The following is a 27,498-nucleotide window of genomic DNA, read 5'->3' as shown; positions in this document are numbered from 1 at the left end:
GGAGCCCCTTCTAAGAGGGAGTGACTGGCGCCGGCGCAGAAGATCCGAACCACGGCGAAGGTGGGGGATGGGGAGAGGCTGGCTTCCCGCAGGCTTATAGCAAGAGGGAGCCGAGAGACATCGCCGGGGAAAGAGAAAGAGTGTGGGAAACCAAAAGGGAAGGCGAGGAACAAGGGTAGTGGCTGGGAGGAAGACAAAGCAGCTCCCTTTCCAGGTGCACTGGGGACCAGAAAAGTTGAGAGCTGAGCAGGGTGGGGAGGGGCGTTGGTAGCGGGCGAGGACGCGCGCTCCTCCGCTTGCTCTCTAGCGCGGGCGGGCAGGGCGCGCGCGCTGGGGAGCGGCGGTTGCGCTGGGCCCCGAGAGCTGTGGGCACCAATCAACGGTTGCCATAGCAGCGTTTGACGTCATCGTGCGTGTGGTGCCCCTGCTGCCGGGGCTGGTGATTGGAGGAAACCCCGTGTCTGCGGAGCGGCTGTAGCCTGTGAGCAGCGAGATCCAGGGACAGAGTCTCAGCCTCGCCGCTGCCGCCGCCGCCCAGAGACTGCTGAGCCCCCGTCCGTCCGCCGCCACCCACTCCGGACACAGGTAAGGCACCCGGGCGCCGCCGCCTCGCTCCGCTTTTTCCTGTCCCAAGCCAGCCTTGCGAAGGCGTGGGAGCTGTCCTGGCTCGGAGTCCCCTCAGCCGCTCGCCCGGTAGCGGCGCTGGGCTGAGGCGGAGTCTCCTTAGGCGGACACGGGCGGCGGCTCCTCTTCCGCTGGGCTCGGGCGGGCACTTGCGGCCGCCTCCGGCTACCTGCTTCCGGACCGACACCTCAGCGCCGATCGGCGATCTTTCCCCTCACTCTTCCTCCCGAGGTGGAGAAGCGCCCACGCGCGGAATCCCCGGGGGTCCCCCGGCTCTGGAGGACGGATGAAGCATGGCCGAGACGCCCCCGGCCGCGATCCGTCCCCACCCTTGCGGCCCCCACACTCTCGGTGCTCACCCCCCTGCCCCTCGCTTCCGCCGGAGATAATGATTCGGCGGCGGCGGGCATTGCAGTGGCGCAGGTGAGGCCGCCCCCTCCCCTCGGCTCCCCTTGCTAGCCTCGCCTCCCGTTCCCCTCCCCCTCTCCCTCCTCCGCGGCGCAGCCTCCGCGCCCCGCGCTGCGGCGGCGGGGAGGGGCTGGGGACCGCGGGGACCTGGGCGGGGGGAGGGCCTGGCCGAGAGCGGGCCGAGGTCTGGCGGGGCCAGCGTACCGCCAGGTATACCAGGGCGAGACCGCTCTCTGGTGTGGAGGGCGAACCACTACGGGTGAGGTTTGGGGTGGGGCTAGGCTGGGACCTAGCGCTGGATTTCCTGGGTTCTGCAGTGGGAGGAAGGACTTAAATTTTCCCGGTCGGGGTGGGGGAGGGGCTGGCTTTTCCTACTTGGGATCGGGCGCGGGAGGTGCGGGTGGGGGCCCCGCGTCCCTTGGGCTAGAGCAGGGGCTGGGGAGGACCGCGGTCGGCGTCGGAGACTCCCCGAGGTGGAGAACTGCAGGGTCCCTGCGCCTGCTATTGAGACGCACATCCTGCTTTGAGGGGCGGGTAGGCTTGAGCCTAACAGCCGGTGGTGGCCCCTCTGGGTTGGGTGTGGCTCTCGCCCCCTCCCCCGCCTGCCGCAGCTGTCGGCTGCTTCTGGACTCTGCTAGGACACCCGTGGTGTCCGGTGGTGGGGAAGACGCCGGTGGGAGAGCGGGGTGTGTCCGCAGCGGGACTGGTAGCGGTTCCGCTTTTGCGGGCGGCGCTGGTGTCTCTGCCCCCGGGTGGGGCGGGCGGCTCCCCCCACATCTGAGTTGGGCGGGGGCGCGGGCTGCTCCTCCCTCTTGCTCTGTTGCGGCTGGGGAGGGGGGTGGAATTAACACTCAGCGGTAGGTTGGCTCCTTGACACAGATCCGCTGTGACAAAGAGAGTCGGGGACTTGTGCGTGAGGCTCAGGCTTGGGCGGAGCCAAGGAGGGGAGGTGGTTGCCGATGGCGCGGACCGTAGGATTGCTCTTTAAAGTCACGGTCTGAGCGAGTTCTTTTCACCCTACCCTACTTCGTAAGTCATTTGAGGGTTAAGTGGGTGCGGGCGAATCTTCTCTGCAGTGTAAAGGCGAGACCTGGGAACCCAGTTATTCTATGAGAACCTAATCCACTTCCTCTGGTACCAAAGTGGGGAGGGAAACCTTTATATTGGTTTTAAACATTTTTCATTAGACCCAATATTAACCAGAGAGCATCTTAGAGTTTTTTGGGGAAAAATTAATATTTCGAGAACAGGAGGAAAGAGATCACAAATGTTATTCATTGAAACAGTACAGCTCTTTCGGAAACTAGGTGATTGCTTGTTAAATAGTGCTAACTGTTCTCGTTTGGTTTTTAAAAAAGTGGGATTTCCCTGGGATGGTGAAGTGTATGTCCCCTTCATGGTGTGAGTGGCAGTGGCTCTTTTGTCCATCTTTTAATTTTTAATAGCGCATTTCTGGCATCATTCTGTGGGATCCCTTTGTAGTTTAGTATCTTTCTCTGTGTTGCAGACCCTTTAAGAAGGATATCTTTGAAGAAGACCCGCAGAGAGAGAAATTGAAGTCTAGGGAATTTTAAAATGAGGGAAAGTGAATTAGGTGAAAAGACATGGGAAAGGGCAGCTTGAGTGATAACATAATCAGGCTGTTACTGCTAGAAGTAAAATTCCATTGATCGTACATTTACCTGGAGCAGTGACATTGTGGGTGCTTCCAAAGTAACATATTTAGGGTGTACTGGTGGTTAAGAGTTGGAGTTCCAGGACTCTTGGATATTTTTTAAGCAAGGGCAAGAGAGAGATGAGGTGTTAGGGTTAGATATTGCTCCTTGATGTTTTAATAATCAAAATATCTAAGAAGAACCATATTCGTTTTCCCCAGAAAATTGTCATGTTATAATTGGCTGGCAAGATCTAGTAGATTTGCGGTGGGAATAGAACCAACTAAAACTTTATGACTCCTGACAAAAGTAAGTATGATGAAAGTTAAAAGACATGAATTACATCAAACTGACATGACTCATGGTTCTGGAAGTATAGAAATTGTAATGTTCTTTTTAGGCATTGTTTTTACTGAATGAAGAAAAGCTGCATAAGTTTTGGTTCACTTAGTGATATTGGAAACAACTTGAGATTTTTGTCGGGTAACCCAGGAAGTGGTTCTGAAATAGCCCTTTTGCCCAAGTGTGCTTTGACCCTGTGTAAAATGAGATTCTAAGCAGAGATGTGGTTAAGCAGTTTTAGTTTTGCTAAACTGATGTAATTGGCTGTAAATATAACTCTGAGAGTATGATAATTTTTCTCTATGTTGATCATCCTCTTAAGATGCCTAAATTTTAATTCCCCATGTGAAGAATCTTTCACAGACAACTAGGGTTGAGGTGTTAATATAGCTTATGAACCATGTATAATTTTTGGATCTGTATATTTGGGAAAAATTTCTGAATACTCCTTTTTTTCCCCCTACAGAACATTCAGCCATGGATAAAAATGAGCTGGTGCAGAAGGCCAAACTGGCCGAGCAGGCTGAACGATATGATGACATGGCAGCCTGCATGAAGTCTGTAACTGAACAAGGAGCTGAATTGTCTAATGAGGAGAGGAATCTTCTCTCGGTTGCTTATAAAAATGTTGTAGGAGCCCGTAGGTCATCTTGGAGGGTCGTCTCAAGTATTGAGCAAAAGACGGAAGGTGCTGAGAAAAAGCAGCAAATGGCTCGAGAGTACAGAGAGAAAATTGAGACTGAACTAAGAGATATCTGCAATGATGTACTGGTGAGACTCTGTTTAGCTTCATTATAACATAGGGTTCTTATAATGAGTATCAGTTATAATATTGACTTTTCCTCCCTTTGGTTTTTCTTTTTCTTTGGAAAATTGTTCTAAACTTAGAAGTCATCAAGGTTTCATTACTTAAAGTGTGTTGGAACAATTATGGACCGTTTGTATAAAATAAATGCAATAATGATTATCAGTTCTGCTAAAAACAATAAGCTATAGAGGTATCATATACTAGTTGGAATAAAAAACTAGATTGCATTACATTTCAATTATGGTTAAAATATCTACTAATTCCAAATGTGATTATCTGAAATATATGTACATGGATACAGGAATTTTACATACTGTGTTTTATGGAAGGAAAGTAATAGGATACTCACTGTATATATAGTGCCCCTCTGGATTATCTGCTATAATGTTAATGAAATGAGTCAGCCATGCAGAAAACTCTGACTTCCCAGTTGCTTCCTTCCCTTCCTGTATTTAAGTGTTGGAAGTCACCTTTGAATACTGACGTCCACTGTGAAAGGTTATGAATAACTTAAGCTTGATTTTCCAGGTTTAAGAAGTATTTCAAATATGTAGTACCTACTGGTTAAAAGCTCTGTTTCTCTAAAAAGAACTAGACATTATATTTCAGTTAATTTTAATGTTTTTGTATAAGCTATGGTTTTCTGATCCAGAAAGTTTGAGAATAATAGAGTCCAGCCAACTAGCATATAACATCTTATATATATGAATACTTTCTCTTTTTAATAAATTAAAAGTTTTTGGAATAATACTTGAGTGGTTTTACCAAATGATTATAGTGCTAGAACTTAGCGTTACGCATACTGGGTCTTATTGTGACAGGTCTCTGGTGTATCGAAATGAGTAGTATCCTAATCTCCGGACAGGTTACTAAATCTGGGACTCTGGAAATGCAGGTGTGTAGTACTTACTATTTGAACCATGTTCATGGAAGAATTATTGTAATGGGCAATGGAGGATTATTTTTGCTGTGGTTGTGGGGTTTTTGGTTTTGTTAAAGTTGTGTTGATTTTGCAGTTCCTTTAACACTAGTCTTTTATTAATGGAAAAGTTTGAATTCCTAATTGTGTTTTCCTCATGGCATTTTTTTCAGCCTACCTTTTTTATTTATTATTTTTTTATTTTAAAGTGGGCTCACGTGGCATTTTACAGTCGGGTGTAATTTTTGTTGTTTGCTTATTTGAAATCTTTACTATCATAGCTATCATTTCTAAAATGAAAAAAGGAGCATTAAACTTTTACTGAGGTTAAATGATATACTTATGATTTGCTAAATTAAGCATTTAAATTTTGAAAGTGTTATTTTTTCTATAATAAAACATGAGGTTTTTTTTCCTTTCTGCTTTCCTTCCTTCTGGTATCCCCCCTACCCCCAAGTACTTACTTTTATTTTAGTTTTAAAGAGGTATATAACAAATTGTAATTTCCCTTAGAACAAGAGTCAGTTTTAGGAATAAAGGGGGATATGGTTAACATTTACCTTCACTAACAAGCTTATTTGCAACTCTTTGCATGTTTTCCACACACAAGGTATAAAAACTCTTGTGAGGATTTTCCTAGGAAAAGACTGTAGCGGTTCTAAGTTTGATTTCCTTATTAAGAAAAAGAAACCTACAGAGAAGCAGTTGATGAAGATGATTGTATAAGTCTCTAAATACCCTCTAAAATTTATTAAGGGGGTCAATTCCTGTCACTAGGCATGGCATGTTCACCTCTTTCAGATAGCACTGACTTCTCAGATTTCACTTTGAAAGTTTAATTCCTTTACATTATAAATGGCTTAGAGATTTCTAAATAAGTTTTGCTTCCATGCTTGGTCTTTTCTAGAGTAATTTTTCTAGAGTAATTTTCTAGAGTAATCTCTCAGTGATCTTTCCATGGTTCATGATATAGATTAGGTGTTCAAGTATTTGTTAAATAAGCCAGTTTATTTTGGGGAAAGAGGATAATAGGATTAAGTCAGCAGCACTGCTAATTTTCCTAGGTTTTTTCTGTTTCAACTTGGTAGGAAAAGTGAGCATTTATTGATGATAACCTTATTCTTCACACATGGGTATTTCCCTGCCATGTTTTTCCGAGGCAATGTTAACTTGGAAACATAAAATTCCTTTTCCCCTTTCTAGTGAAAATGGAAGAAATGTAGCAGAGCTGACATTTCTCTTAAATTTTTTTTCCCTGAACCATTATACTTGATTAGTAAAAGTATGTGCTTTGATTTTCTTAATTTCAGAGGGAAAAAAAAGCACATAATTCTGCAGAATTAATTTTGGTTTGTAGCATCAGTGATGAACAAGATGTCATTGTTATATTGAGTACCTGTATCATAATAGCTGAGACAGTATCCTTTCTTCCCGAAAATAGTGGCTTAATTGCTGTAGTTCTCGGTTTTTCTGAGAATCCCTTTAGTAACCCATTCTGGTTATGTACATTTATCAAATGTTTAGTTTATGCTATTTAAGAAGCAGACAAAGACCAGAGTTACTTTATGGGAGTTATAGAGCATTACTGTGGGAAATGGTCACTGAAATAATCTTTACAACATTTTTTTAATGCAAAATACCCTTGAAATTATTACCTTGTTGATTTGAAATTGTAGTACGTGAACTAATGCAGTCTGCCTTTTCTGCCAGGTGCTCTCTTGGTGGTTGGAGGGACTTAATGCTAGTGGTAATCTGATGCTAATACTGCTTAAATCTGAAAGATGCAGCCAAAAAATAGGCAATTTTTATCTTGGAAGTAATGATAAAATGAAAATATAAGAGAATACATACTGGAAAACCTAATTGAATAGGAGCAATATCCCCGCCCCATAGGGTGGTTGTGAAGGAGGAGAATCTGGTAAAGCGCCTTGACTTCCCTCTGTGTTTTCAGCTTTGTGGCTCTTTTAAAAACAGTCATGAATCTGCTTGTAATAGTACAGGAGTCTCTCAACTCAGTTCATAAATGGGCTTTAAATGATCCAAGAAGTTGTGTGTGTTTGGGGGCCAGAGGGTCCATGCCAGCCATCAGATTTTCAAATGTTCAACTGAAAAATTTGAAAATGGTGGTATAAGGCAAAGAACAGCTTCCTTTCCTTATTAAAGGTGGTCTGGGAGAGAGGAAGCTGTAAAATTGTTTACCATTTGTAACAGCAACTTCAGTTAAGTAATCAACTATTGTAATAGTGATTCAGTAACTTGACTGAACTGCATTTTGCTATGCTGCTGTACATTTTCTTTGCCTGGAACAGTGTTAAGGTGTGGTTGGTTGCCCAGTACTGATTTTTATCTTAAGCCCACAGAACTACTATTAAGCAGAAAAGGGGCAAGATAGGAAACCAGGCAGGGTTTGGTTCTTGCCTAGTTTGAATTTATCAATAGGTGCTTGGGCTTTTAAAAAGACTTCTATGTAGTGTTAGCTAAAACTCATTAGGCAGTTCATTTATTGGGATAGGGACCTCTTAAAAGAATTCTGCAGTGCTTGCCCATTTTAATACTTCATATATTTACATGTCTGTCACATGTAGCTTTTGATGTGTTTCAAAGTACTGAGAATTTATGTGATATAGATGCCTATAGCGCCTTCCAGGAAAGAATAAATTGGATAGTGTCATTTTGGCAATGAGTTTCAGTAGTCTTTTTTAATGGTAAGTACTGGATTTCAGGAGCGGTATTTTGTACAGTTGGGCAGTCTGAGTTATGTGAAGTGGAAGTGATAAAAAAGGAAGATGAAGGTAGGCAGGCAGATGTTCCTTGTTTAGTGTAAAAGAGAATAACCAATTAATGTGATCAAGAGCAACAGATTGCCCATTTGTAGCAAGCAGTACTTAGGAATGAGGTCCTACCTATGAGAGATGCTGGATTACCTGAAGATGTTCAGTGATGAATGGGGAAAATAGTTAAAAGTGAATTAAGGGGGGAAATTATAGTTTTGAGATTGAAATTAGAATGAAAAGTATGAGGAAAGTCTCAAAAGTATAGGAATAACAGACACTTGTGAAATATAATGAATCCAGCTTTTTTGTCTTAAGAAAAAGTCTTTTTGGCCTTATTTTATATATTTAATTAGACAAGTGGGAAATAAGCCATCGTAGGATTGTACTTACAATGAGTAATTTTTTTCATTTTTTTTACATTTTAAGACTAGCCGATTTATCATTAAAGAAATCCTCTAAAATGATAGTGTAGAAGCTTCATGTTGGCTGTTTGAAAAATGGCTCATATGTGTGATCATACTTGGTTTTAAACATTTATTTAAATTAAAACGTACATTCACTTGGCTGTTTTTCATGTGGAATTAAGACATCTTCTTTAAATATGTATAGATCCACAGTTCAGAAATCATTTCCTATATTTCTTGCATAAGCCACCCTTCTAAATGCAAATTCATGCTCTATAAAATGCAGTTTGGAGTGAGAACTTAAAGAGGCCATTGGCTATATGTGCAGTTTTTTCTGATCTTTTAGTTGTTCATCCACATCTTTTCATAATTGTATTTCATTAGTTAACATTCAAATAATTCTAGCCAGTATAGTGGCATAATTTTGTAAACAAATAGCGAACTCTTGGTAAGGATGTAATTGCTTTTAGAAGGGTATTCCCGAGAGTGACTGTAAAACTGACAGGCCTCAAGCATTGAGCCTGATTTATGGGCATCAGTGTTCTAGGAATGAAGAACTTAGCATAAACAAATCTTATATATTAAGTGGAATTGGTAGATCCAACAAAATTAATTTTTTTTTTTTTTTTTTTAACAAGAGTTGTTATGTTCAAGATCATTCTTTCAGAACTTTAGGAGGGATAGCCTTGCTGCAATTAAAAGCCTTTTCCAGTTTTGGAAGAGATGAGATTAGGAGAGATGGATACAAGTCAGATCTTGAAGGCCTACTGTAATGCTAAATGTAGTAGGATTGGGAACTTTTAAAGGTCAGGGAAAACACCTTATGAAAAGGAAACAGCACCACATTTTGCCTCATCCTGTTTTATAAAGAAATTTAGAGCTTCTTAATAATAATAGATTCTTAATGTCCTCCATCAGGTCTTTAATCATTGCTTACACACTAATTTTACAGAATTGGTTTTGATTTCTGGGTCATCTTTAACCTATGAAAGGCTTAAGGTTTTTCCCCCTGTATAAAGTTCCTGTTTTCACATCTGAAAGTGCTTAAAAAAGGGAGCCCAATATTAGGAAGTAGTCTACCTTTATAACTTTTACAGTATTGAATTAATTCCACCACAAATTCTCGATTTCAAAATAGATGATTGCACGTTACTGAAGAATGTATGAGGAAAATTTTTTTAAGTTCAAATTATAGGTGTTCTCATGTCAACTAAGTTAAATAACTTTCACTTCTTTGAAATTCTAATAAGCCTTTTAAGAGCTTTTCTGGAATTCCTAGGATCCCTATTGTAATTTCATGCTAGTTCCCATAGCTCTTAAAGTACTATTAGAGTTTTACATTGAGGATTATAAAGTGTGCCCTAGGTTTTAAGGGACTCAGGATTGCTGTCAGTTTCAGTGTATTCAAGGCCATAGTTCATCTTCAGTTTGAAGCTGCTTCTGATTTTTGTCTCACTACAGCCTGTTACTGCTGTGTTGCCTAGATCATAGATTTTCAGTCTTTTACATTCATGCTGATATTCATTTATATAATACACCCCCACGGGCATTAACCAGGATTAGACTCAAAAGAGAAGTGTGCATTGCCAAGTAAGAAAAGTGATATTGTGAGGTCGAACTTGATCTAATTTTAATGAACAAAAGATAAATTATAAACGTTCTTTTACTGTTGCTTCTCATCATTCACCTGCACTTGCTACTTCCCAGTTCTTTGTTGCACATATTTCTCATTGTCATTTTCTAAAATGCTGTTTTCATTTGCTCCTTCTTTGCCAAAGTCCCTATGTAAAGTTTTAGCTCTAATTTGTTGTTCTCATTGTCCCTGATACAAGCCATTGCTAATTCTCTTCTTTCTGACCTAAGGGGTTTGTTTCGTACTCTCATTTAGAACTTACTTTAATCTTGATAAGTAAGTTGTTTTTCAACTTGAGGAGATTGGCTCCATTCCCTCATTCTCCTTGAAAACAGGACCATTGACTTCTGAGATATTTAATTTGTAATAAAGTACACTGAAGGGGAATATGTTATCCTTAATTTTTTAAGTGGCACACATTTGAATTTGGCCTGTGAGGAATATCATGCCAGGCTACCCTAATACAACATTTCCCATTTTACTAGGGGCAATTGTGTGCAAGAGGTCATATTCAGCTTGTTTTCCACTCAGTAATTCTCTGTATCACATTTAATTTACCGGGAGTGGCCAATTTTTGTTGCATTGGAATTTCATTTATTTGACTTCATTCTCATTCATTACTTGCTTTTCTCAGAAATGTTAGCTCTTTTCTTCTTAAAACATAGTAAACACCATTGCCCAGAGTTTAGAATGACACACTTGGACCTCATTCAACCCAGAGACTCTTGATGAAAATTCACCAAAAATACATTACTTAAAATAGAATTCTTTGGAATTGACATTGAGGACCTTCTAATTAGACAGGCTGTACTATAGTGAAAGCAAGTTTTCAATTCAATGTGATGAGTACTTTAGTACTGTGGAAGACATTGGGAAGAATAGCATCCAAAAATGTTGTTTTTCTACTTGTTCCTTTCTAATAAGAGATTACATTTAGGCTGTTCATGTTTGTTTTGTTTTGATGGTGGTGATTTTGCTTTACTGGGGGTTGCGCCCTTTGATTTTATGTATGTATGTATTGAGCAGAGATTGAACCCAGGGGTGCTTTACCATTGAGCTACATCCTTAGCCCTTTTTTATATTTTATTTAGAGACAGGTTCTCACTAAGTTACTTATGGCCTTGCTAAGTTGCTGAGGCTGGTTTTGAACTCACAATTCTTCTGCCTTTGAACTCATGATTCTTCTGTCTTAGCCTCCTGAGCTGCTGGGATTACAGGTGTGCCTCACCACACCTGGCTCCCCTGGCCCTTTTTATTCTTTGTGACAGAATCTTGATAAATTTAAATTGCCCAGGCTGTCCTTAAATTTGCCATCTTCCTACCTCATCCTCCCTGGTAGCTGGGATTAGAGGCATGCACCCCCGTCCCCATGCCCAGCCAGATTGTTTGTTTCTGGATCACAGGATTAAAACCTGAAGGGTATTCACATTTAATATTTCTAAAAAGGAAACTAAGGTATATTCTGCCTTATTTTAGGGAGGTGAACTTGTACAGGTTCTTCAGACTTAACTGTGAAACTTTTTTTCTGTTTAACATTTATTAACTACCTGAAATTTTGTAAGCCTTTTGCCATAGAATAATAAATATAAAAAGCCCCTGCTCTTGTCTTGACAACCTAAAGAGGAAAAAAGACATGTACACAAATAATAAAATATGAGTTAGATTGAATGTGGTGTTAGCACAAGCCTGTAATCCCAGCTACTCAGGAGGCTGAGGCAGGAGGATTGCAACTTCTGGCCAACCTGGGCAAATCAGTGAGACCCAGTCAAAGAATAAAAGAGAAAGGGATAGGGATGTAGTTCAAAGGTAGAGCACTTATCTAGCATGTGTGAGACTTTGGATTTAATCCCCAGCACCACCAAGTAAATTTTTAAAATAATGAGAGAGAGATTAAAAAGTACATTGAAGAGCTTGTCTTCAACTGACTTTAGAAGGTTCTGATAAATAGTGCTCCACTGCCTGTGATCCCAACAACTCCTGTAGCTGAGGTAGGATTGCAAGTTCAAGACCAGCCTGGGCAACTTAGCAAGACTCTTGTCTCAAAAAGGATTGGGGATGTATCTCAGTGGTAGAGTGCCCCCTTGGTTCAGCCCCCAGTATCACAGGAAATAAAAGGTTCTAATAAAATGTAATCCCATTAAGGAATTTACACATAATATGCAATGTGGTATATAAAAGTTGAAACAACAGTATAAAATGAGACATTTTAAGCAAACAAAGTTTTGTGATGAAAATAATGGGGGAATGGGGCCTTGGTTTATTAGAAACTTTAACCTAGGTCAAGGATGAGGCCATCTGTAAAGGAGCTCTGGAGGAGGAGAGAAAAAGGAAATCCCTCAAGAGGGTCAAATTTAATGGGTACCAATTACTGCTCAGGGAGTTCTTTTTGGTACTTTTTACCATTTTGATTTTCTCTAGGGGTTACATTTAGGGTTTGTTTAAATTTTTTTTTCTTTTGTGGTACTGGAAATTGAACCCCAGAGCACTTTACCACTGAGCTACATCCCCAACCCTTTTCATTTATTCTTATTTTAAGACAGGATTTCACTAAGTTGTCCTGGCTGGCCTCGATTTTGTCCTCCTTCCACCTCAGCCTCCCAAGTCTGGGATTTACAGATGTGTGCTCAACTAAAATGTTTTTAAAACACTGTACTTTATACCAGCGTAGTGGTGGAACACCTGTAATCCTACAGATTCCAGCAGCTGAGGAAGGAGAATCACAAGTTGGAGGCCAGACTAGACAACTTAGTGAGACCCTGTCTCAACATAAAAGAGACTGGGGATGTAACCCAGAGGAATAGTGCCCTTGAGTTAATCCCCACTAACCAACAATATCAAAAACCTTTGTACTTTGAGATTATTTTGCTACCTTTAGTGATCCAGAGGCAAGCAATTCCCTGAACCTGATTTAACTTAGCAATTTTTATTCCCACTTATTGTTATTTAGAAAAATCCCAGTTGATTTTTCTAAAAATCAGCATAAATAACAGTCTTAACATAAAGTTGCCATTATTTTGTGCAGTAATCTTGATTTTCTTGGAGTATAAATTAGGGAGCAACTACATTCTACAGGAAGTACAGTATTTTAGGGTAGCATTAATATTTCTCAAGTATACCTTTGCTTTATCAAATATACCTGATTGATTTTAATAAAGGGTGAAGATTTGCCATCTGTTTATTGTTGAAAACTGTATTCAGTTAAGTAGTCAAAAATTCTCTTACCTTTTATCTTCAGTCTTCTGTTACTGAAGTCAAACAACTCTTTCTATATATGACTTCCTCATAGAACACTTAAAATTTTACTCCAGTAGGCTAGACATTGCATAAAGTAAAAATGTCTGGAAATACCTATTTACTAAATTAGTTCTCGAATTTACTGGGCATGACTTGGGGTGCTTTTCCAGTAAGCTTATATCCCCAGTCCTTTTTTATTTTGAGACAGTGTCTTGCTAAGTTGCTGAGGGTCTTTCTCCTCCTGCCTCAGCCTCTTTGAGTAGCTAGGATTATAGGTGTGTGCCACCGGGCCTGGTTGTCATTAACGTTTTTAATGTTCTTTTCTCTGATGGTTGGAAGGAGCTGAGGAAGTTGCAGTTCAGAGGTGAATGGAAGCCCCTCTAGCCACAAGGGGGAGTAATAGACTAATTTCCAGATTAATGGGCTCTGTTGAAGGGCTCTGTTGCAAGAATTGATGCCTTTTTTTTTTTTTTTTTTTTTTTTTAAGAATATTAACAGATGTAGGAATGATATGTTCCTGGGTAACTCTACAGTGTAAAGTAAAAGTTCTGTAAATATTATTTCTCTATGCATGGAAGAATTGTACAAGAAACTTGAATGACATTGTGCTTGAGAATTGGAATTAAATTATTTCCTGTTAAGGAAGATGTTTTATTTATTTTTGTGGTGCTGAGAATAGAACTCAGAGGCCCTCTACCAATGCCCCAGCCCTTTTTATTTTATTTATTTTATTTTGAGAAGGTCTCACTAAATTGCTGTGGCTGACCTTGAACTTGGGATCCTTCTGCTGCTCTGCTTTCTTATTCACTGGGATTACAGGTATATGTCACCATGCCAGATTGAATGTTTTATTTTTAACAAGTGACATTTGTGGAGTATTTTGTGAGTTTTTAAATTGAACAACAAAATAGAGAACTGAGTTTTACAGAATTGTTGGATTTTTAGAGTTGAAGGGCTATCCAGCCTAAACTTTCTCATTTTAATGGACTGAGAATCTAAAGATGAGCAGTTTCATGACTTACATTAAGTCGTACAGTAAGCATTAATATTTTTAGTCCCTTACATAGTACCACCTTATTGAAACTTTTTTTTTCTCTGCTATAAGAGAGTTGGGGGATTTTGTGAGTGCACTTTTGATTTTACTAAAGATGATAGACTCTGGCTTCTGTACTTAATGAGAATCACATTTGAGGGCTCTTGTACCTCCATTTTTGCTTCCTTCCTTTTAACTGCTGGTGGGTTTTTATTTTTCCTCCCTCTCCTCTTTTTTTTTTTTTTTTGTGCATGCTTTGTTTGAAAATAGGCATGTCTGTATTGTGATTTGTTGTGTTCATGGAATAGACCCTGATAGTATAATCTCAAACAGAGGAAAGGCTTATGGATCCTTGGGTCTTTATTTGGCAAGGTCTTGTCATAGTTAGCCCAGCTATATTTTCAGACTCCCATGAATGTCTCATTAGGGTTTGATTTGTTTTGCTACTGCTTTTGTATGCATAATTACCTTTGTGAAAATTAGACATAATGTTATAACCAATTGGTGAAAAATTGCATCAAGACATGGTGAGAACCTTTTCCCCCCCTCCACCTTAAAATTCAATGATTCTGTAAAATTTAACTCCTAGTTTGTTTTTCTTTACAAATATATCATTTTTGTGCCATTTCTTTCCTGAATTCAAAAGTAATACCAGCACAGTATGGATACTGAAAAAAATAAAGAGTACAAAAGAATACGAGGGTATATGAACAGTGTTGGTCCCATCTTCCAGAAGTAATCACTATTTAAGAGAATTTCTCTTTAAAATTTGTTTATGGATAATAATCATAATATTAAGTAACCAAAGAGAAAATCATGTATTCTACATGAGGTAGTTGTCTTTGTAACCAGTTTCTTACTTTTCAGCTTTTTAATTTGAAAATAAAATTTCAGATTTAGGAAAGATTGGGAAAATAGTATGAATTTCTCATATGTCCTTCACTGATTTCCCCAAATGTTGTCATGTTGTATAACCAACAGAACCAGGAATTTAATAAAAATAATAAGGTATTACAGATCTTATTTAAATTTCATAAATTTTATCACTGTATTTCCTGGATTGTTCCAGAATTCTATCCAGGATACACTTTGCATTTTGTTTACTCTCTTTTATCATGGATCAGTTTTTCAATCTTTGTCTTTTATGGTTTTGATACACTTTCAAGAGTACCTACCAGTTATTTTGTAGATTTTCCCTTGATTTTTATTTGCCTTGTTACTCTGCACCCTTAAATTCATAACTGTGTTTTTGACAGGGATCCTGGAATTGATATTGTGTCCTCCTCAGTGAATCATTGGGAGGCATGTGATTTTTGTTCTGTTACTTAACCAGTAGTACATTTTTAAAATTTAAACAGCACGGAGGACTTCTGAAAGCATCCTGTGTTGCAGTCATTTGATCATTTGAATCATTTTTTAAAGATAGACACCCTATAATTATAATTACTTTGTCAGTTTATGTACTAATATGTGTTTTTGCCAAAGTGCCTTCCCTATAGGTTATGTTGATTTTAATGAGTAGGTTACTTCTTCAAAGGGGTAAATATGATCACAGTTCTGTAACTTGTAATTTTCCTTTGAAATATATTTTTTGTTATCTGTCTTCATGTATTCTAGTTGCCAAACCCAAATCATAGCATATAACTCAGAGTTTTAATTTGAATGTATAGTGGCAGATGACCATTCATTAGAGCTGAGGTCAAAATATAAACTCTTAATAATTGACTACTTTTTAAAATTTTTAATGTTAATTTTAAATTTTTTAAGAGTTTAGTCTGAAGACGTTTAGTCTATAACTTCTTATTCCTTTCCAAAAAGAAAGGAGAAGAAAAAGTGGCCTTAGTAAGGAAATCCAAGGAATAGTGGTATAATGGATAGTGTTTGGTGCTTTCCTGGGGTAAAATGGAAAGGGAGTTTTGAAACTAATGTTGTAGTGAAATAGCATTAATGTAGTGTTACTTAGAGAGTCGTGTCATAATTTTCTTTGAAACTCTCATCTCATCTTGGGGCAGTTGATAAATCAGGTTTCCTGACTTTCAGACAAATTCATTTACTTCACATCTTCCCATTCTCTGCTGGATTTTTCTTAGTTCCTCCTCTTTAAGAATCATTGCATAGAAAGCAGTTTTCCAAAGGTCATACAAGCATAATTAAGAAGTACTTAGCCTGTGCCTTTGCTACTCTTTCTGAACATATGTGCTTAGTGTAGTGCCCAGATACTTGTCACTCTAAAAGAGCAATTTCTTAGTTTTTCAGGGAAACACTTTTTTTCCTCTTCTAGAAAAATATTATCTGACATAGCATCAACCTCAGTAATTTCTATTGTGTTCTAACTATTAGAAGTTTGGTACATAAAATGAGCTTTTAATCATGAAGACTATTTTGAAAAGTTTTCTTTGGGGGTACTAAGCTAATAAAATTCCCTCCACACTCCAAATTCTTTTAAAATATTGTTTTATTTAAATGAAGCTGTTCAAATTATGCATATTTGGGATTTGGTGTTTGTGTAAAATGTCTTTATGGAGCCTGTAAGTTTACAATACATGTGTCCGAGGGGATGGTGCGCACCTGTAGTCCAGCTTCTCAGGAGACTGAGACAGGAGAATTGCTTGAGCCTGAGTTCAAGATCAGCCTGGGAAGCATAGCAAGATTCCATCTTAAAAAAGAATACATGTGTATGTGAAAAATTAAAAGTGCAAAACTATTACAGAGTGTATTTTAAATTACATTTGCTCTGGATAATAATTCAGGTGTTATAGAACATATAATATAGAGTGAAAAAATTAAGCTACTGTGACCTCATTCCACTTCCTCAGAAGTATTCTCTATTAGTCCTTTGAGTATCCTTCCGGGAATTTCAGTGCCAAGAAAATAATTATGTTCTTGAAGAGTAGTGTTGTTTACTTGGTATTTTGTAATTGGTGTACCCCCCGCCACACACACTTGCGCTTAATGCTTCTTCCTATATTGACAAGCTGCCTGCTTTTTTAAATGTCTGTCCCTTATTAACAGAAATCAGTATTTTCTCCTTTAACTAAAAGCTCTCCACTAGACATTAGTGGTACAGGCAGTGTAGAGGAAGCTGAATAGCTTATAAGAATTAGCTTTAGGGAGAACATAGCATTTAGAGCTAAGTATTTAAGACAGCTGTTTCTTTCCAGTTGTATTGAAGTGTGATTGGGGGAAAAATGTGTTATATATTTTAAGGTACAACATAGCAAAGCTTCCTTTTAACCAACAGTTCTTAAAAGTGGTATGAGATCCTTGGGAGTTCTTTTAGAATGATTCCCATTAGGTCATGACTATTTTCATGACAATACTAAATAATTATTATCCCTGTTTTGACATCATCACTGATGGTATAAAAGTAAGGATGGCTAAATATCGGGTTCCTTAGCACTAATCTAGGCAGTAATTCGTAATGCACCATGCATTCATAGTGAAAAAAGAGTGGTTTTAGGTTTTAGTAATCTTGGAACAATAAAATTAATTATAATAGTCCTTACATAGACATCTTTGTGTGGCTGAATAAAAAGTACATGTGTCCTCCTGTCCATGGGAGATTGGTTCTAAGACACCCCTCCCCCATATCTGTTGATGGTCAAGTCCCATACATAAAAATAATAATGGTAGTATTTGCACATAACCAATAAGTGTCCTCCCTTATACTTCAAATCGTCATTAGATTACTTAATACCTAATATAATTTAATTTTCTGTAAGTGTTATATTGTATAGAGAATAATGACAAGAAAAAAATTGTATCTTGTACAGGCACATGTTGTTTTTGTTTTTTTTCCTTCCTTAAATGTTTTTGAGCTGTGGTTGGTTGAATACATGAATATGAAACCTGTGAATATGGAAGCTTGGCTGTACCATGATTGTCTCCAGGGAAAATCCATGTTAGTATTTGAATTGTGTATTAAACTAGCTGTCATTGTGGAATGTTCTTTTTACTTCAGAGAACTACAGACTGATTATATGATTTGGGTATTTGGCAAACATCTTGAAAATCAGTGAAGTAAGCCTGTCTCTTCAAGTAAATTAAGTGGTATTTGTGAAAGTGATAAAAATGAGAACCCTGAAAAACTTAAAAGTTCACAAAGTTCACTACTGTGATCCTAATAGCTTTGCAGAATATTTTTATGAGTATAAAAGTGTCTTGAGAGCAAAAAATTTTTAACCATAAATATGAAACTATTGTTAATATTTAGGGTTTTTTTCTGGAAAGTATACCTGTTGAGAGAAATAAGTACCACAGTTGGGAGAAATAAAGTGGTATTTTTTAAATATAAGGAAATAAGTTCACATAAAAGGAAAGTTAAAATCTAAGGTGAGTTGGCTGGTTACAAGGCTGTTTTAAGATTACTATAATATGCATGTTTTCTTAAGGTAATTTGCTTAATTAACTTGGGTAGTACTTAAAGAGGAAAAGAAAGCATGGCTCATATTAGATTATTTTTCCTTCCAAAAAAAGGGGATGCCAGCATTTCTTTGTTGATTATTAGTTGCCAGACTCTGTACTAAATTTTTTCTATACTGTATATTAACTCATTCATCCTTCCAGAGCTGTTGATATTACCTTCTTAACAGATGAGAAACCTGCAGCCCAGGGAGATTGCAGAATTTTGTCAGTGACAACAGTTAGTGAATTGGGATTTGAACTTAGGTAATAAACAGCATAGACCTCTTTTTGGGGGGCCAGGGAATTGAACCCATGAGTGCTTAGCCACTGAACACATCCCCAGCCCTTTTTGAGACAGAGTCTGGCTAAGTTGCTTAGGCTGGCTTTGAATTTTGAATTCTCCTGCCTCAGCCTCCCATGTCGACTGGATTACAGGTATGCTACCACGCCCAGCTAGCCTTATTTTATAGTTGGAAGTTGCAGTACTTTCCTTGTATAATGCTGTGCCCACAACCACTCCTTTTAAATTCAAGTTCTCATCGTTGCTTTCCTTATACTTTTTGTAGTTGAACAAAATTTAGAAGGTTGCATTGTGTATTTAATATGATAGTCTCTTAATTTGGGGGACATTTTGAAAATGGCTATCATTCCTTTCTACGTTTCTGTTTTCTACTTTCCCTCCATCTTTTCCCTTGCTTCATGGTTCCACTACTTTCTGATCAGTGCTTTTTCCTTTTATGTTTTATTCTTTCTTTTCTTTCTGCATTTGTTGCTTTCAAATCTGGAAAATTTCTGTCTTTCAGATCTGGAAAATTAACTTTCATTATTCTTTGAGTTTGACAAGTTAACATTACCTGGGTTTCTCTTTTGTGTTACAATTAATTTAATACAGTAAACTCTGTATTTTCCCTTACAGTTGAAAAAGACCCCAAGTCCCCCCATCTCCCCTTAAGGTACTGGGGAATTGAACTTAGGGCTTTGTTTTTGACATGTGCTGCTTTATGTGTGTGTTGGTGGTGGTGCAGGGGTTTGAACCCAGTGCCTTGTGCATGCAAGGCAAACACTCTACCAACTGAGCTACATCCTCATTCTCAGCCCTTTTTTAGAAGTTTATTTTGAGACAGGGTCTCATTGAGTTCCCCAGACTGGCGATACTCCTGCCTCAGCCTCCTAAACCTCTGGGATTACAGGCATGCACCACTGCACCTGCTCTTAATAGAAATTTCTTCATATGGCATTGAGTAGAACCACTCTTTGCTGCTTTCAACTGTGATTTCAGCTGGAACCAAAATATCTTAATTAACATGGCTTCACTTGGATGACTGGGGGTAGCATGTCATTCTTTTTAACAGGGTAGTTTAACTTCTCATACAACAGTTCAGGGCTCTAAGAGAACAAAAGGAGAATCAACTTGTTAGTGTCAGCGTTTCACCAGAAACATTTACCACTGTTGACACTTGTTCCTCAGGTCAGTGAGCAGCCTGACTACTGTTATCCAGCCCACCTGTTTCTTATGGGTGCTGGTTGATAGCATTAAAGTTATTATTTTGTGGCTAATTCAGGGTTCAACTTGAGGAAAAAGGTGCTTAACTGTTACTTTAATTCCCAGGCAGTTTGTCAGTTTAGCATGGTTTACCCCAGGGGTCAAATAAGGGGGTTTTAGGAATATAGAAGGTAATGCAAAGATAAATTACTAATTCTAGCAACATTTATCAGTATCTTGTTTAAAGAGGTTTAAGTTTTCTGGTGCAGTTTAAAAATCTGACCTCTTAAGTAACAGTATCTGCTTATGGTCTTCATTTCTACATACAGAGTGAGTAACTGGGTTAAAGTGTCTTATTTACCCACCACTGGAACATAGTCGGTAAACACATGCAGAATTATTATTAAAAAGCATTTTTCTAATGATTGTGCATATAAATAGATATACACTAGTAGGCCACTAACTCTATGGAATAGAAACGATGTGTTAGATCTTTTTTTTTTTTCCCCCTTGTAAGAATTGGTGTATTTGAGGTTCATTGAGTCCAGTTAAAAATGGACCTCACTTTAAGTCCTAGATTATACTTAACACTTACCAGAAGGGAATGGGTTAGGTGCGAGTGGCCCTATTTTTTATCTAATGCTGCTACTGAAATCATTTTCCTCCCCCTTAACTGAAAAGAAAAAACCCATTTCTTTAAGAGCCTTCTCCTCCAATGCAGTCACTTTTTTTGCTTTAAAATGGTTGTAGAGGGTGATTTTTACTATGTTAGGATTCAGATAAGCTTAAATTGTTAAGAGTTTTAAACAGAACTACAGGCTAAAGATATTTTATCTACTTTTATGTGATGATTTCTAAACATTTATCTTAGATAAAAGATTTTAATGAGATTAAAGTCTACTCTTTAGATTTGAGAATCTCAGTCCTTTCACTCTCTTAATTTACTTTTGAAAATTAAGCTTTTATTTGAGGTATAACCTGTTGTGAGGTATTACTTCAAATTATGTTCTTACAAATGAGTTTAATTCTTTTTCTGCATCCTCTGGCGTGAACTTTGGTTGTTACATTATGGTTTCTGCTTTAGTTATTTTTCCAGAGGCCCAAAAGATCTGTCTGAGTTTCTTCGTGTTTTCATGCCATGATTGCATTTAAATGAAAATTTTGCCAGCTCGTTAGAAAGTGTTTTTTAATATTAACTATCATTCTTCATATTCATTGAAACCAGCACAAGAAGAGCTACTGTTAAGGACCTTTATTCAGTTTTATACTTAAATAACAAACCAAATACTAACTTCAAATTAAGTATCACTGACCAAAGCATTCTACTAATTTTTAGACCACAAATTATGAGCCTTTTGCATTCTTAATTATCTTAATGACAGTGATGGGGTATGAAAGTTCTTAGGCCACAGTATGTGCTTAAGAAATGCAGTTACATTGTATTGTAAATGTTTTGTTCTTATTATATCTGTTTCTTTTCTTCTTAAGTCTCTTTTGGAAAAATTCTTGATCCCCAATGCTTCACAAGCAGAGAGCAAAGTCTTCTATTTGAAAATGAAAGGAGACTATTACCGTTACTTGGCTGAGGTTGCTGCTGGTGATGATAAGAAAGGTATGTAGTTTTTGTTTTAAACCTTTTGGCTGAACTTGTGAAAATGTGATAATGTGAAAGTAGTTGCCTTCTGAAGTAAAAACAAGTTTTTATTGCTTTTTAATTGCTTTTGAGCACTGAATATCAAGCAGAAATGTTTAGGTAGGTTTTGTTTTTGAGTTCTGAGAATATATATATCTACTGCTTAATAATGCTATTCTAAAGTCTGTGCTTTCTGAAAAGCAAGTTTTGTGTACAAAGATGTTTTCCCAGAATTGGTTTTAAAAAAAAAAATGGCCACAGCATAACTAAGAAGCAGTACAAACTAAGTATTGAAAATGGAACAGTGAGATTACAAGGTTGTTTTATTTTGACATTAACAAATGACTAATCTGATCTCAAAGAAGCCCCTCACCCCCTTTTAAAGTCTTGTTCGGTTGAGGTCATTACAAGCTTGTTTCAGTCAACAGATAGGGTATTAAATGAAAGTTTTGGTTCAAGGAATGAAGATTAAGTGCAGACTACTTTATCAGTACATTTTGGCATTTTATTATCCAGGGATTGTGGATCAGTCACAACAAGCCTACCAAGAAGCTTTTGAAATCAGCAAAAAGGAAATGCAGCCAACACATCCTATCAGATTGGGTCTGGCCCTTAACTTCTCTGTGTTCTATTATGAGATTCTGAACTCACCAGAGAAAGCCTGCTCTCTTGCAAAGACAGTATGTATTTTACTTGTTATGTGGAGATTTACCAATCTTTATTATTTGAGCACTGAAATTTACTTCTTTTTAAATCACAGGCTTTTGATGAAGCCATTGCTGAACTTGATACATTAAGTGAAGAATCATACAAAGACAGCACGCTAATAATGCAATTACTGAGAGACAACTTGACAGTAAGTACATAGTACCATCATTAATGATTAATATGAATGAAGAAACATTTTACTTCAAGGAAAATTTCTGGAATTTTTATTACATGTAATATGCTGTCTACCCTGTTGTTAAAACTGTCTTCATGTAGTTAGAAACAAGTACTAAAAATGTACACTTTTCATTAGTTACAGGTCTATTATAAATTTTTTAACTTCCAAATTTTGTGATCCATGAATTTTAATTTTTAAATGACATTTTCCATTTCAGATCTTGAATGTTTTCATATTAGTCTCAGAACAGTTTAGTATCAAAAGTAGAGACCATGTTAAAATTTCTTTAGAAGTTATTTTGTTATTAAGTTGCTTCCATATTTTCATAGAATAACTGTAAGATATTGATAATAACATCAGTGGAAAAATTTCATGTGCTTTTCAGAATCCAAGTGGAAATCTATTTTACTTGGTCTCAAAAAAAATAATAATTTGTAGAAGGCTATACTTGTCCTTATTATACTCATATTTAGAAAAAGAACTCTAGTAACATCACATAAAAAATGAACAGTAGTTCCTTAAATGATATTAAATATCTAAGTAAATTTTCAGCAGTATCTTTAACAGTTTTTTTTTTAAATTTATTTTTATTGTACACAAATGGGATACATACTGTTTCTCTGTACATGAAGTTAAGGCATACCATTTGTGTAGTCATACTTTTACATAGGCTAATAGTGTTTGATTCATTCCATTATTTTTTCCTCTTCCCCCACCCCTCCCACCCCTCTTTTCCCTCTACACAGTTCCTCTTTCCTCCATTCTTACCTCCTTCCCACCCTCTTTAACAGTTTTTTATTTGAATTGGGATCTAAATGAAATCCATAGATTGTAGTTAGTTTATATATCTCCTTGGTTCCTTAGATTGTCCCATTCTTTTTCTTTAGATAAATACTAAATTTGAAGTTTGAAGTTCATGTGAAAAAATCACCAAGTATCTCTGTCAGGTAGAGGTAGAAATTAAGAGATTGTAGTCTAGTTTTGCTAGGTTTTATTAGCTTTAAGACATTTCTTTTGGGGGACTACATATTGTTTTATGTTTCAGTTCCAACTTCATTGTAGTCCACTGCCAATTAAATAGCTTAAATTATTTTAGTACATGCAATTTGTAGCTATCTATGAACTTGTATTTTATTTAATCAAGAGTGAGTCAGGCATAGTAGTTGCACACCTCTAATCCTCACTACCCAGGAGGCTGAAGCTGGGATTGCTAGTTCAAGGCCAGCCTGAGAAACTTCTCTAAGACCCTGTGTCTTCAAAATAAATTTAATAAAGGTTCTGAGTATAGCTCAGTGGTGAAGTAGTCACCTAGCATGTGTGAGACCTTAGGTTCAATAACCAGCACCACAATGAATAAACCCAGCCTATATGAAAGAATCTTTATATCAAATGAAAGAGATACTTCACTTTCTTAGCTAATTTTTTTTTTTTTTTTTTAATAAAGTAAGTTGACAGTTCTTGTTGGAAGTGCTAAGGTAGAACCTGAGTTACTATATTGTGTTCTCATCATTTTTTCAAGAGGGCCTAATCTAAAGTACACATGGCAGCTGAATTTTGGTGTCAGGATAGCTTAAAGTATATACTGCAACAACTGAGTAAGAAGAAAGGCAGTGTTCCCATTCTAATTGTCACCATTTACTATATTTTCTCTGAGCCTTATTATTATCATCAGCTGATAGAATTATAGGTTGATTTGACTGATCCTCAAGTGAAGAAATTTTGCCAAAACCTAACCAAGTATTTGAATCTGAATCTGGTTGACTATGATTATCAAAATACTACCCCAAAAAGAGAACTATCTTGTATCAAACTTTTAGCATTTATATATAAAATTCAAAACTCCTTGAAGGCTAGAACCAGAAAGAGACCGCATAGGCATTTTCATCTTGTCCTACAGAATTCCTTGTTGATGTAACAACATAGGCTACAAGAGGTCATTTGGCTAACTCTGTGACCTTCGAAGTAGTCTTCTTTCCAGGCCAGAGATATATTTAATTAATAAATAAATGGATTATTGGAATTTTTTTTCACCTGTTGCACGATAGTAACATTAGTGGAAAAAATTAGTAGTAGAATCAGTATTATAATCTGCCACATTATAAAACAAGTTTTGGTTTTTGCCTCTTAAAATATTCGATTCTGACCATATTGTTGGTTCAGCACTCATTTTGAGTCATAAAAATTAAGGTATGCTTTTCTAAGCTAAAAGTGTCAGAAAAGCTAAATTTGCAGTTTAGCTCAGAGAGTAGATGCTGACTGGACTTTTCATGTGGTATAGGATTTTCTTTGGAGTGGGAGTCAGTCTAAGCTCTATGAGGAGAGAGTGGTCAGCCTTAGTTCCTTGAGCACGGGCCAAATTAGGTTAATTCTGCTTTAGTTGCACTCAACTAGTATATAGCTTTTCTTCTGGACAAGATATTCTGATAGCTTTTGACACTTCAGTGTTTTGGGTTTTTTTGTTTTTTGTTTTTTTAATACTCTGATTTCTTCTATTTTGCCATTTATGAGTAACCAAAGTTTGCTATATCTGCTATATCTGATTTTGTTATTTGAAGACATCTGTGTTGTTTATGTATCAGGCTTACAAGACAGTAGGAGGGAAATAAATGTATTATATTGAAGTATTTTTGAAGCTACTTTCTGTAGAGCTATCTTTTTAAGAACGTTTTTCAACTAAAATGCATAATTACATTCGAGGACTTGGCATACATATGAAAGTTTTCCCTTTTTTCCAAACTGACATATGCTGAAAAACCTTTCCTTCCTTTTTTTTTTTTTTCCAAACCAGTTGTGGACATCAGATACCCAAGGAGACGAAGCTGAAGCAGGAGAAGGAGGGGAAAATTAACCGGCCTTCCAACTTTTGTCTGCCTCATTCTAAAATTTACACAGTAGACCATTTGTCATCCATGCTGTCCCACAAATAGTTTTTTGTTTACGATTTATGACAGGTTTATGTTACTTCTATTTGAATTTCTATATTTCCCATGTGGTTTTTATGTTTAATACTAGGGGAGTAGAGCCAGTTAACATTTAGGGAGTTATTTGTTTTCATCTTGAGGTGGCCAATATGGGGATGTGGAATTTTTATACAAGTTATAAATGTTTGGCATAGTACTTTTAGGTACATTGTGGCTTCACAAGGGCCAGTGTTAAAACTGCTTCCATGTCTAAGCAAAGAAAACTGCCTACATATTGGTTTGTCCTGGTGGGGAATAAAAGGGATCATTGGTTCCAGTCACAGGTGTAGTTATTGTGGGTACTTTAAGGCTTGGAGCACTTACAAGGCTGTAGTAGAAACAGATATCCCATGGATCCTACATGTGTGAATCATGTGTTTCTGTGGAATAGTTGATCTCAGTGTGCACAGCTTTGACTACCGCTGCAGAAGTGCTCGTTTGGACAAAGTTGTGACCCAATTTACTCTGGATAAGGGCAGAAACGGTTCACATTCCATTATTTGTAAAGTTACCTGCTGTTTGCTTTCATTATTTTTGCTACACATTTTATTTGTATTTAAATGTTTTAGGCAACCTAAGAACAAATGTAAAATTAAAGATGCAGTAAAAATGAATTGCTTGATATCCATTACTTTATGTATATCAAGCTCAGCAGTAAACAAAACAAAACCCATTTATTTAACTTTTTTTTAGGTCTTTTTTTTTTTTTGCTTTTGTGACTTTTTTTTTTTTTTTTTTTTTTTTTTTGATACTTGCCTAACATGCATGTGCTGTAAAAAATAGTTAACAGGGAAATAACTTGAGATGATGGCTAGCTTTGTTTAATGTCTTATGAAATTTTCATGAACAATCCAAGCATAATTGTTAAGAACCCGTGTATTACGTTCATGTAAGTGGAATAAAAGTTTTATGAATGGACTTTTCAACTACTTTCTCTACAGCTTTTCATGTAAATTAGTCTTTTGGTTTTGAAACTTCTCTAAAGTAAATTGTACATTCTTGGAAATGTATTCCTTATTCCCTCTTGGCAGCTAATGGGCTTTTACCAAGTTTAAATGCAAAGTTTATAACAAAAATACTACTAATATAACTACCATTCTCAACCATGTCCCATGTTCCCCCTCCTTCCTCCCCCCAAAAAAAAAAAAAAAAGAAAAAAATTTTTTCTGGGGGAGGATGAGATTGATTGGAAAAGCGTATTATATTCCATTCAGAATTTTGGTATATGGCATTTTCTAACTTAGGAAGCCACAATGTTCTTGGCCCATCATGACATTGGGTAGCATTAACTGTAAGTTTTGTGCTTCCAAATCATTTTGGTTTTTAAGAATTTCTTGATATTCTATGGCCTGCCTTCAATTTTGATCCTTTATTCTATTTGTCAGGTGCACAAGATTACCTTCCTTTTTTAGCCTTCTGTCTTGTCACCAACCATTCCTATTTGGTGGCCCTGTACTTGGGAAAAGGCCGCATGATCTTTCTGGCTCCACTCAGTGTCTAAGATACCCACCCTGCTTCCTTTGCTTGCATCCCACCAACTATTTCCCATATCCTGTTTACTGCAGCACATCTCTCCTTAGTTGATGAGATTGTGTTTATCTCCCTGTAAACCCCACCAATCCTGAATGGTCTGTCATTGTCTGCCTTTAAAATCCTTCCTCTTCCTCTCTTTAAATAATGATGGGGCTAAGTTATACCCAAAGCTCACCCTACAGAATATTTCCTCAGTACTTTACAGAAAACACCAAACAAAATGCCATTTTAAAAGAGTTGTATTTTTTCCCCCTTTTAGAATGTAAGCTCCTCAAGAGCAGGGACAATGTTTTCTGTATGTTCTATTGTGCCTAGTACACTGTAAATGCTCAATAAATATTGATGATGGGAGGCAGTGAGTCTTGGTGATGAGGGTGAGAAACTGAAATCCCAAACACTGTTTTGTTGCTTGTTTTATTATCTCAGATTAAATTGGGAAATATCGGCCTTTGGGGACAATTGTCCATTCAAATAAAAGTGCAATGGAGGCCTTGGGGTCTTTATTTACAGGAGAAAAGATCGCATGCATTTGGGATAACATAGTGTATCTTCTTCACAGCTCCTACCTTACCTATTGATTTCTCCTGGATTATGCCCCCCCCTCCAGGCCAAGTTGGTGAAATAATCATTTTTATAGCTAAGGAGAATTAATTAAGCTAGTAGTCAAAGGATGGGATCTCATTTAAGTAAATTAAAAGTAAAATCTGAAACTTGTCAAAGTTTGCCTATTAGCTACTTACAGGCATTCATCATCTAAACTAGTTC

At 37.4% G+C, this 27,498-nt stretch overlaps 1 protein-coding gene across 4 annotated transcripts; it reads left to right on the top strand.

Moving 5' to 3' along the window:
* YWHAZ (tyrosine 3-monooxygenase/tryptophan 5-monooxygenase activation protein zeta) lies at positions 1-27,199 on the top strand. 4 transcript variants are annotated; one of them, XM_079112889.1, is made up of 6 exons: positions 1-585; positions 3,496-3,800; positions 21,210-21,333; positions 21,871-22,034; positions 22,115-22,210; positions 25,029-27,199. In XM_079112889.1, the coding sequence occupies exons 2-6, from the start codon at positions 3,507-3,509 to the stop codon at positions 25,086-25,088; spliced, it is 738 nt and encodes a 245-aa protein (XP_078969015.1). In that variant the 5' UTR covers positions 1-585; positions 3,496-3,506; the 3' UTR covers positions 25,089-27,199. The 4 variants fall into 4 exon arrangements, with proteins under 4 accessions (XP_078969015.1, XP_078969016.1, XP_078969017.1 ...); XM_079112890.1 differs by lacking the exon at positions 1-585 and adding an exon at positions 664-1,047; XM_079112891.1 differs by lacking the exon at positions 1-585 and adding an exon at positions 1,218-1,242.
* Positions 27,200-27,498: the final 299 nt, after the last annotated feature.

This window comes from Sciurus vulgaris (genome assembly GCF_902686455.1).
Source record: "Sciurus vulgaris genome assembly, chromosome: 1".
Classification (NCBI taxonomy): domain Eukaryota; kingdom Metazoa; phylum Chordata; class Mammalia; order Rodentia; family Sciuridae; genus Sciurus; species Sciurus vulgaris.
This window is presented reverse-complemented; position numbering and strand designations above follow the sequence as displayed.

Excerpts from the sequence above, each read along its gene's own strand:
- YWHAZ (XM_079112889.1), top strand. The coding sequence starts at position 3,507 with ATGGATAAAAATGAGCTGGTGCAGAAGGCCAAACTGGCCGAGCAGGCT. Across the intron at positions 3,801-21,209 it reads ATATCTGCAATGATGTACTG|TCTCTTTTGGAAAAATTCTT; the intron begins GTGAGACTCTGT and ends TTTCTTCTTAAG. Across the intron at positions 21,334-21,870 it reads TGCTGGTGATGATAAGAAAG|GGATTGTGGATCAGTCACAA; the intron begins GTATGTAGTTTT and ends TTTATTATCCAG.